This window comes from Mugil cephalus, chromosome 16 (assembly GCF_022458985.1).
Source record: "Mugil cephalus isolate CIBA_MC_2020 chromosome 16, CIBA_Mcephalus_1.1, whole genome shotgun sequence".
In the NCBI taxonomy this organism is placed as follows: Eukaryota; Metazoa; Chordata; class Actinopteri; order Mugiliformes; family Mugilidae; genus Mugil; species Mugil cephalus.
Genome location: NC_061785.1, coordinates 12663314 through 12674819, shown reverse-complemented (window position 1 = coordinate 12674819; position 11506 = coordinate 12663314). Strand labels below are relative to the sequence as shown.

Below are 11506 nucleotides of genomic sequence, written 5' to 3'. Positions count from 1 at the left end.
GCTGGACTGTGAGCAGCTAGCATGTGTGCGGTGTAAACAACACTCGTGTTATGGCCCGGCAAAAGCAGCCATTTATAAAAGACGGGGGACTTCAGGGACTCGAAAAGACATTTTCAAATGAAAACAATATTTTTGAATGATGAAGTTTCGTGCTATGAACTTTCGTCCACATTTCCGCTGTACGGGCATTTGCTGTGATTGACAACCGCGGCAGCCAATGGGAAGCCTCAAATCGACGGCTCGACCAATAGGAGCGCGGGGGCGGGACGTTATCAGTCGTAAACGGTTAGTAACAGGACAAGCAGGTAAGTAAGATTTTGTCTTGTTATTTTCTCAAAAATATTGAACGCTGCGCTTGTCAGGACAAACCGGCCGTCTGGTTAAACTTTCGGTTGTGCGGTTTCAGCAGGTTGGATTTTTTTCAAGTGTGCTTGCCTGCAAAACGTGCAAAAAAACGGTAGTCATTGAGAAGTCAGTGTGGGGATCGGGAAGCAAGCTAGCGAGCGTTAGCCTAGCCTACTAGCTATTGGCCAGTCCGGCTAACGTTAGCTTCTCCACTAGAGAAACTACAGTTTGTTGTCAAAAAAATAAACAAACAAAAAATAACTCTGGCAGCGCGTTGCTTCACACGGCACTCGACAGTTATTCCACTTCTGTAACTTGCTTCAGTCCCCCATCACCACTGCTGACATTATTCAACATTTAAAACTTTTCCATTCTAAATTTGCAATTAGTGAAAGGGACGTTAGCCGGCTAGCGTTAGCATGCCAACTGGACGTAAAAAAAAGACTGAAGTGAGACACACACTGCTGACATATTTTTTCTGAGTTTTCATTCATTAATTTTGTTTATTGTTTTGTCTTTAGGTATCATGTTATTTCCACACGTGGTAACTGGAATAATGGCCCCTTGGATTACTGGATGGGATATTTCCACACTGGAGTCAAAGGTATTCATAGACAGTAATGATTAATGCTTTTTTCTTTTTTTTTCCCCCCACTTAATCTGAGAGTGATGCACTTGTTCAGTGCTCATCCATTTAATGGTGTCTCGAAATAGTGGCCAAAAAAAGGATAATATCATGGATACAAGTGGCTGACATAAGTTTTACTGAATGATAGACAAATTGCATCTTATTTGCATATTTGTTGGACACATACCTTTGGAGGTGTGTCAGACGACTGGAGTAGAAATACCAGGAAGTGTGAAACAGCTTGGAGTCACATCAACAAGATGAGCTAGGCAATGTGGCTTTGGAGTTTGAAATTCATACTGTTGCCTATATGAACTGGAGCAGGAAAAGAAGATCAACGCATGGACATTTTTATGAATTATAACAACCATCGGATCAATTTATCTTAACGGATGAAAATATCCGCTACAACGTTTTCTTTTCAAAACTCTCATTTGGATAGATTTTTTATCACAGGCGGATAGACCATTGCTCTCTCCCTCTGATTCACACAAATTGATAATTACACATTTATTATGCTTCGACTTCTCTGGGGGTCTGATAACACACGGAGGCCATGCAAGACCTGTAGGAACTGAGTGGCACGCATTTATTTTCATTACTTAACCGTTTCATTACTTGACTGGCATTGGCCGATCAGAATATTTGATTTCTCCAAAAACAAAATACATTGTCAGGCGTAAACAATGATGCTTCCTCAAAGAATGCAACTTGTAAACATTTAATGTTTTTCCAGGGAAAGTCAGGAAGTGATAAGATAATTTAAATGTCAAAAGAAGATAAACAGGAAGCATGTGCAAGAGTAATCACAGCATGAAAAAGTACAAGTAGCTTCAGAATTGAAATGATAAGAACTGGTTATGATATTTGTGAGTAGCTGCACAATAGTTCTGAACTGAAATCTTATTTTTAATGGGAAAAAAAACAAAACAAAACCGTAGTTACACCTAAAAGTTACCACTGATTTTAATCCTTACTTATAAAAATGACCACAAAATACTGAACAGCTTAACCTAAAATAACTGAAGACATCCTTAAATTAATTATATATATATATATATATATATATATATATATATAGATAGATAGATAGATAGATAGATAGATAGATATAAAGTCACATGTGGCAGCTATAAGGTTTAGGAGCTTTATTCTCTTAAGAAGCCAAATTAAAAATATTTCTTGATCCCACAGCAGTAAACTCAGTAAATAAGTAACTACCTAAAATGACTCAGTTTGCTCACAGGATACTGTATGCATTTTCCAGGCTAAATTATTACATATGGTAATATTTTCAAATAGGATAATGCAAATGCTGTATTAACTAATTTAGCGATATAAAGTATGTGTTCTGCTTGGAAACTTTTGAACCTGGCGTTCATGTGCATGTACCACCCACCTAGACCAGAGCAGACCAGACACTCCTTTACGCCTGACTTAGACACACACACAAAAATACTTTAGGAACAACTCTAAATACATCAAATACAGCACAAGATGTCAACCTCCAAATTAACTAGATCCCAAACTAATCAACTATCTGTGGGATGATCCACTTAGGCCCCTCCCCTCAACCCATAGTACCCAAAGACCCCCACTGAAAACATCCTGGTGCCAAACACCACAATATGGCTCATGTCCATTCTCTGATGAGTCACAGCTGTTTTGGAGGCACAAACAATACCTACACAACATTAGTTTAGGTGGTTATAATGTTATGCCTGATCAGTGTATAATTTCTGTATAGTTGGAACGGTGTCAAAAATGTTATGCAACTCTGAGGAGGCAGTTTGTCATGTTGCACTGCATTAAAATTACCAGAGTTATATATAGTACCCCCCAAAGGGGAAATTAACCAAATGGAGATTGAAGCAGTAGAGACTATTTATAATCATATAAGAAAAATATATGTTTATTTGCAGAAGTATGTCAACAGTAGGCTTTTTTTTTCTGACTGTGTTTCAACACCAACTGATAGTTATGGAGGATTTGGTGCAGCGCTTTAACTGGTGCAACAACCTGCTAAAGCCTCAAAAGACGATTTCTGACACAGACTAAACTAAAATATTAATTATATAGTGTGGCATTGCTGCAGCAGATTGCTGTATTTATCACATTTAGGGTGCTTTTTTTTTTAAAACAAACCTGTGGAGAAGAGCTCCTTCGTGTGGCCACAGGCTGCAGCTTCACAAAAGCCTTCAGCTGTGGTGGGCGAACCAGTTCCTGTTATAAGTGACATAAAAGACAGCCGAATGTATTTATACTTTAAAGTATAGATGTTCTACTTCTGGGCAGGATATAAACAGGTGGCCTCGAAGCAGGAGACGCACTTCCTGTATGTGTGTTGGAGGAGATAAAAGCTGCAGTATTTCCAGAATAACCAGCCACATAGTCCGTGCCGAATAAGGAGCGCAAAAAAAAAAAAAAGTGACATTGCGCTATCTCCTGGAAGACAATGCCCTCCTGTGGTATCTTCTTTTGGGCTTTTATGTCGTTTCTTATCTGCCCTTTACTCTAGTGGTGAGTATGAGAAATGGCTCCCGCCTACCAGCAACACACACACGCGCGCACACACACACACACAGCACTTGTGTTTGTCAGACTCAAATCCGAGGGAGAGGAGCTAGCCGCCATTTTCTAAGCGTCTCTCCCTAAAACGAGAGAAAAAGCCTCGCGTCGAACCGCCATCTGGACTACACGTTCCTCGTCGGGAATCGGATTTTTCGCCAAAGAACTGCCGCGAAATCGCCCAGACGTGAAGTAACCCGGAGTAGAAAGGAGCGTTTCTCGGCCTCAGCCTGTTCTCAGTCGCTGTGGCGGCGAGGCGAGCTAGCTGGTCGAGCAAGGTGTAGATCGGTGATTCGCCCATTGCTGAATCCGGAACGAAGCCGAGCGGCTCTGTGAGAACCGGGCCTCCCTTTTCCCGCATTCTCACTGCATCGCTTTTTTTATTTTTGTGTTTTTTTGGGATTAATTGATGGCATCGTAGTCGAGGTTTATTTGTGTGCGTGCGTGTGTTAGCGACCCTTGTTTTTTTCCACTAAAACTGCAGGGGATTGTTGCCGAAATTCCCTCGGATAGTGCAACCTCGTCACGTGGTAGGTTCCTCCTTTTTCTTTGTTAGCCAGCTAGCTAGACTGCCAGGGTCTACTCCCAACTTTTGACATATCTTGCAATATTTTTGGATCGCCCCGAACGAGCTTGTGTAAGGGCTAAGGACGGCCGCCATAACATAAACGGGCTGTGTTTATTTCCTAATTACAATGCATAGCATGTCCCCCCCTCCCCTTCTGCAAATTAGGATCCCTTTTAAAATAAGTTAGGGGTGTCTCGCTACTGGCTAGCACAGGCAAATATTAACATCTGCAATGTAACACGAGCTGACTGATGTATGTGCATGTGTCACCACTGCTTTCTTTTTTTTATTATTATTATTGACTCTGGGTGCGCGTCAGGGTAGCAGCTTGCTAATCTGTTAGCTCAGATGTGGCTATTTTCTGTAGCCAGAAACTAGGAAATTGCTAAAGCTGCAGAATAAATCCATAACGTTGTAGAGGTAGGTAGCGTTTCACTGCAGCTGGCTTATGAGACATTGCACGCTAGCTTGCCAGCAGGTTGTGTTTCTTGCATCAGCAGCTTTCCCCTGAGCTAACGCTAGCCACAAGCGAAGCGCAGTAATTTGCACGCAGCATATATGGTGACAGAAATATCTGTCTGTCGACTGTTGGGAGTTTTCTCGCCCGATTATTAATTTATTTAGATTTTTATTGGCGCGTCTGAGCGACACGGCCCCTCTCTGTCTTGTGTCCACTGTAGCTGTGGAGGATTGATCACGTAAAAAAAAAAAAAAAACCCTAATTTTCCGTACTTTTGTAAACACCAGGAAGACATTTTGGTGTTATGGTTGACTAACATTTGGATGTGGATGGCGCATCCACGTCAAATGCAGCGCGTGAAATATACAGTTGCGCAAATTGTACGCGGATTGTAGCGGTGCATTTTTCGGTTATTTAATTTGCAGGGCGCAGCGTGAACTCGTTCGGTGTGTTTGGAGCGGAATGGGCGGTTTTTAGGGGAGATGAATTGCATAATCTGCTTCGGAAATACCAACATGGCGTAGTGCGCGCTGACTAGAAACTGCGGTGAAATACTGAGCCCCCCATTCATCTGAGCCTGCAGACGATACGCTGAGATGCGGCTCTCTTTTATCTCCCTTTTATTTGAAGAGAGGCGTTTTTTTTTTTTTTTTTTTTTTTAAAGTTCACACGGATGCGCCGTCAGGAAGCATAAAATACTCGTTAACCATAGAGCATTGCCTAACCTCAACAGGAGTGGTTATATCCTTGCATGTTTGATTTTAAGAAACGTTTTCTGCTGTTATTAATTGGTAAATTGAAGGGGGTTTAGCTGGAAATGACATAAGAACACAGTCAGGATGACATCATGTGCTTTAGGCTAATGCTAGGGCCTAAATCCACCTACTTACACCGCCTGTGAGGAACCCTTCTGCATACTGACTTACCATGGCACATGTAGGGCAGTGGGGTTTGAGTAATTTGCATTGGCTTTTCCTGTTTGTCCCCCCTAGTCACAAACGAGTATCACAGCATATTCTTTAAGGAGGCGTCTTGTAAGTGAAGCACAATGGAGGTCTGTTCACACAGGCATGGGTGTAGTGGGAATTATTTATTGTCCTGGGATTTAGCTCAAATGTCTGCTCGTATTCTTCCTGTATCATTACCATCCCATTCCCCAAGGTCAGAGCAAGTCATTAATGTGTGTGTTTTTATTGGATGTGGGCATTATTGGTGATCACAACCTATATGGAGTTAGATAAGTGAACGATAAGATTAAGAATGCACCAGTTTGTCTCAGAAGCTCCCACACTCACCTCGGTGCTTGTCTTCTCTCAGATCATTTTTTAATAACACTTGCAGCGGGTGGGTCAACAAAATATCAGCAGTTCGTTTGTTTAGACTGTTAACTCTATTTTTCCAGAGACATTTATCTTAGATTTCAAAAGGGGGCAAATGTTGAGGAAATGCTACTTTATTTCTGGGTGGTGGTCAGTAATTTTCCACTGGCTATGAAATCCTACAGAACCCGTAGTGCAAGGGTTTCTGTTTTGTTTTGAACTATATAAGTACAGATGACCTTTTAAATTGTATTCCAGTATTGAATTAATGTGGAGGAATAGTAATATCTATTTAGCATGATTTTGTGTCCACATGGTTATAAGAGCAAACTGTTATTACCATCACCTCTTATTTTATTTCTCTCAATAATTATGACCCTAATGCAGTTATTTTTTTGTGGAGCTGTTTCACAATTAAATCATTATTTATATATTATGTAGGTAGTTTCTGTTTAAATTGTTTTTTAGGAAAATATTTCGACCCAGTTCACTGTTACACCACCTAGTATAGGAATTTTAAGGGTTTTATCATGGATTCCGATTCTTTTGACTACATGGTTTAACAGTGTTTCTTGTTTCCTCTCTCTTTTTTGTCTCCACTCTCCAGGCTGTCCTCAGGTGGGGCAGTAAGCGGGTGGTGTGGAGCAGGCCGCGGTGCCCGTCCCTCTGCACTGCATGGCTGCGATGGCGCCCGCTCTCACCGACGCCCCAGCCGAAGCTCACCACATCCGCTTCAAACTGGCTGCCCCTTCCTCAAGTCTCTCACCGGCCAGTGCAGAGAACAACGGTAACGCCAGCAACATCCTCATCCACAGTAGCGGCCCCGCTAAGTGCAAGGCCACCTCCGAAGACTGCCCCCTCGACTTTTGTGGCAGCGACCAGGAACAGCAGCAGCAGCAGCCCCAAACCGACTCTGTGTCCCAGGCCACGGCCCTCGGTAAACGTCAGCCACTGGTGGCTTCTTACCTATGCTCGGATGTGACACCTGTCCCTTCAACTAAGGAGTCAATCAAGCTGCAAGGAGTCCTCATCAAACAGTCTGTGTTGAAAGGGCACAGGATACTGCCCAGCTCCCTGCTCAACGGCGGAGGAGACTTCCTCCTGAGGAAGAGGCAGGCGATTGAACTCTCTGGCGGCCAGCTCAAAAGCCTCATGAGTGGCAGCACTAACGGGAGCGGCCAGCCCATGGCACCTGTCAATGGCTTGGCCAAGAAGCTGGCCACTATGTCTGGGTCTGGCTGTGTGGTCACAGTGAATGGTGACAAGCCATCTGCTGCCACAGACTCTCAGTCCCAGAACCTGCCCATGGACACCGAGACCTTGACGGCAACCTTATCAGGGCACATCCCGGTGAAAGGAACCCTAAAACAGAAGCATTCCTCTGGGGTTTCTCAAAATACAGATGGCAAAACCCTTGAACCGCCAGCGCTCCACCCTGCTGCACTTTCCCCCTTTACCCACGACAACCCTAACCCCACTGAACAAGTCAATTTGGAGGAGGCCGATTCACACACGCCTACCAGTCAGTCGCAGGGTTCTGACAGAGAGAGACCAGGTAGCAGCCAGCAGAGCTCCCCGCCTTGTACACCTGCACCACAGCCTCCACTACCCTGTACTTCTTCCTTGGACAGCCTTGATGCTCATGTTAGAGAGCGCACCCTCCTCAGCAGCAGCCGCCAAGCTGAGATTGAAAGCCGGCTGCGACGCCTGCGCAAACGTCTTCAGGTGGTACAGGCTAAACAGGTGGAGCGACACATTCAACAGCAGCTGGGTGGCTTCTTGGACTCGGCTCTCAGCAGGCTACTAGCTGGTAACCGCAAATCAGAGACGGCAACCCCTACGGCTGCATGGAGGACTGGACGCCACTCTTCCAACAGAGACGGCCTGGGTCGCTTCCTGAAAAGCGGCTCCATGCCCTTGGAGCTGGAGAGGTTGTATTTGAGTGGATCAGCCAACCTTCATTCGGTAGAAAGCGCCTTTGACTCAGACGTAACAGAAAGTAGCTCTGGAGGTGACTCTGACCTGGAGGAGGAGGAGCTGTCCAGAGTGGACATTGAGCAGCGACATGTCAAAATGTAAGTAAAAGGGCACACATTTTAAATTGCACACATGAGCACAGGGCATGTACATAATGCACCACAAGTGCTTTGTTTTTTGTTTTTTTTACTTTGAAAGTGGCTTTTATTTGACAGGAAACCACCATAGAAATGAAACCATGCTGTAATAATTCAAATTACTCATGTGTCATAGTGTGTGGAGCTGTTGCCCAGTGAAAGTCCCTTTATTTCTAGGCTCACCAATATGCCAACCAGCATAGCAGGTGCTAATGACGATTATAACTGCCTGATCTGTCTCTGTAGTGGTTGGGTCAAACTCCAGGGACGGGCAGAGATACATTTTGCCCAGAGAGCATGTGTAGCTGTGTGGGTGGTATCCTGTGGAGAACGCACTGGACTTGAACTGAGTCAAAAGTAAAAAGCTCCCTCGTCATAGAGAGCTTCCTCCTGAGAGGACCCAGGCTGAAACTGAACGCTGTGTTTATGTGCAGTGCGAATGAGTGAGCGCCCACAGAGCCAGATGCTGTTTTGATTTAAACTGAAACCTAGAAGGAACATAGAGTCAAGGTGGTGGTTTTGCACAAGGTGTGGGTTTTATGTTTTGAACACCCTGCCTGTTGTCATGTCAGGTGTGCCTCAACGGGTGAGACTTGGAAATGTATTCCATGGGAAGTTCACATCAGAGTATGCATTTGTGTCATTAGTGTTGGGAAGGGGGGAAAAAAAAAAGGAGTGTAGCAGGTGGTTCAGCAGCAACGTTAATGGACTTACTGACCTGTTTAGGATTTGGTAGATTATTAACAAAGTAGCTGAGAACAGTGATTTTTATTATCCTTTCATGTGTTGACTTTAGACCTTTGACCCAAATATCTTCATAACCTAACAGGAAGCTTGTGTGTGTTGCATGAATCACACAAAAGCATGCTTAAAAAGTATTGAGTAATAAACAAAGGATCCATTGGAGCAGCCCTTGAGTTTATTTATAGGAGATCATTTTCTAGAAAGAACAGAGCTGTGGGCATTTATTCACAGATTAAATTATAAATATTTCTGTGTTTGTGTCAACAAAGGTAGCACACAAATTATTGTTTTGAGATGGCAACTCTTATTCTGTCTTGAGTCGTTTTCCCGGATTTCTACAGTTTTTGTAGAGATATTAAATTTAAAAGCTATGAAATGGTTAATTTTCAAGCAGGCAATGATTTTTTTGTGGTTTGGTATTCAGACAAAACATCATAAGCTTAAAACCCCCTAGCAGTAAATATGTAGATAATCAGAGTAAAGGTTGTAATAACCCGAAGTGGAAAAGGACTGCCGGTCAATGAACTGCTATGACTTGACGCAATATGTTTCTGTAGAGATTGCAAAATGTATACATTTTTTTTGTGTGTTTTGTTTGTTGTTAACAAATAGTTGAATCTCATGATCATAATTGCACTAATTATAGGGCTCAAACAGACTAAAAACACAAAGTAAAATCATCTTTTCTTTGCTCCGGTCTGATCTGCAGTTCACCTTCTGCTATAGCAAACAAGACACATCTTGTTCCTGATCTGCCATTAAAGCTCTCCAGCAGCCAGCCTTTATAAGGGTTTTATTGTGAAGCTGCAACAACTTCCTCGAACCTTAGTCACCGTTAACAAGCACCTCCTCAGTATGTTAAAGTAGGCCTGTGTAAATTCATGCACATTTTCCACTGAACACGTGTAGTCACTGTTTGGTTTTGTAGATCTGTATGTATAAGTTCTTTCAATTTGCTAGTATCATTGATCATTGTCTGTAGAAACAGAAGGAAGAATTTGGATGTCGCCTGCAGGATTTATGCAAAGCGGTGTCATTTTTCGCTCATGACTATAAACCTGAGAGCTAGATATGTTTTGTGAAGGCAGCACAGTGACGTTGGCCTGTGTAACTTGAAAAACTATTCAGTTTGATCATAAAAACATGCTCAAATAGCTACATCAATGTGCTCTTAAATAAGTCAGGTTTGGCAGCACACGTAAGCCCAATAATTCTACGTGAAAGCTAACTTGTTGATCTAAAACTGATGATCATGCATTCATAAGCAGACACACATGTTGTCTACTCATTCAGCCGGAAAGTTAAAAACTGGTTATTGCCTCCCAACCTTCACTTTATTGTTTAAAAGCGTTCCAGGAAGTAAGGGGTGTGTATGTGTGTGTGTATATAACATAATGGCACAAATTCAACAACTCTCCCAGTCATCGGTTACTGGCTTGCAGCTCCTCACCAGTAAACGCCATGGACGTCTTCTTCAGCGAGCAGCACCTCAATTATTTAAGCTGACAGCAGCATGGAAAATGACCTATTTGGTTTGCTTGTTTGAATGCAGTGTGTTGTTTACAGCTAATCCTGTCATCCCTGTCTATACTGTAGACGTGGTTTCCCGTATCTTAGCGGATTGGGGGCTGGCCAACATCTGTTGCTTATGCTGCAGGGCCTCGCTGCTCCAGCCGCTGTGTCTGCCTGTGAATGTGACGTCCATAATGGCCTCCACTGGGGTGTGGGGTGCAGCCAGCTTCAGAAATGAGTGTCTTTTTACGCTATCTGCAAAGCGACTTGGATGCATTACATTAAGCGGGTCGTTGTGCGTTAAGGAAAGAGTGGGCACTGCTTTCTTGTTTCTGAGGCAACAACAATGCTCATCAGGAAATCTCACATCTTACATAATGGCTCATAGACAGAACAATGAAAATGTCTGCAATTTAGTCCATCTGAATAGCAGTTTTTGGGGCTCTTATCTGTCAAATGGTAGAACTGTGACCAGACGATCAAATGCTCAAATGATCTTTATGCAATAGGACAGTTTAAATGTCTGCCTGTCTGCCTGCTGCTCATGAATTAGGGTAACTAGGTTGGCTCAGACTACAGCGTGCCTTTCAAGCTTATAGCTCAGCATTACTCTGCAGTCTGAGGGGCTTGGCTGTGTTTTTCCCCTTCCTTTCATTTTTCTGTGCATGTGTATTCACATATATGAGCGCCTGTATAGGGTTCTGTCCTGCTTGACACATCTGGATGTGTTTAGCTTGACCTGAGTTCCTCAGCGCGAACCCACAGGCGTTACATAACCCCCCCCTTTTATGTAATGACTGCTGCAGCTCGCTCTCTCTCTCTCTCTCTCCGGCTCTGTTTGCCCTCTCTACTTTTTCCTGCCCCACACCCTGTCCTGTCGGTCGGCCTTGTTCACGATCCCGGCTCCCGAACAGCTTCTTCCTGTAAAAGACGAGTTTAATCAGCTGTCCTGAGAAACGCAGCTCATCCAACCAGAAATGAGTGGGGAAATAAAAGCGTTTTCAGCCTCTGAACGTTTGGCGTTGGAGTAGTTTTCATCTCTTTTAATGCATTTGAAAATCCTTGAGTCTGGAGAACAAAGAAATTAAAATGACAGCTGCTGCTTTCATTTCCCGTGTGCTTGTTCCAGAGCATGAATGATGACTGACTGGTTTGTGAAGTGTTTTTTTTTTTTTTTTGTTTCATATGGGAAAACACGTCTTTCTTTGACTTAGGCTTTGTTCTTGTCAGATTATTGTACAAGGAGGC

The 11506-nt window shown here is 43.3% G+C and overlaps 1 protein-coding gene across 6 annotated transcripts in view; it reads left to right on the top strand.

Moving 5' to 3' along the window:
- The first annotated feature begins 285 nt into the window (after positions 1–285).
- LOC125022334 (KAT8 regulatory NSL complex subunit 1-like) overlaps positions 286–11506 on the top strand; it is a 28077-nt gene continuing 16856 nt past the window's right edge. For 2 of the 6 annotated variants that reach the window (XM_047608910.1, XM_047608906.1), the window contains exons 1-2: positions 3554–4071; positions 6496–7963. In XM_047608910.1, the coding sequence (XP_047464866.1) occupies positions 6564–7963 (1400 nt within the window). In that variant the 5' untranslated portion in view covers positions 3554–4071; positions 6496–6563. Of the gene's footprint in view, positions 306–866; positions 950–3372; positions 3494–3553; positions 4072–6495; positions 7964–11506 lie in introns of those variants that run through there. The other 4 variants (XM_047608911.1, XM_047608909.1, XM_047608907.1 and 1 more) reach the window with 3 other exon arrangements.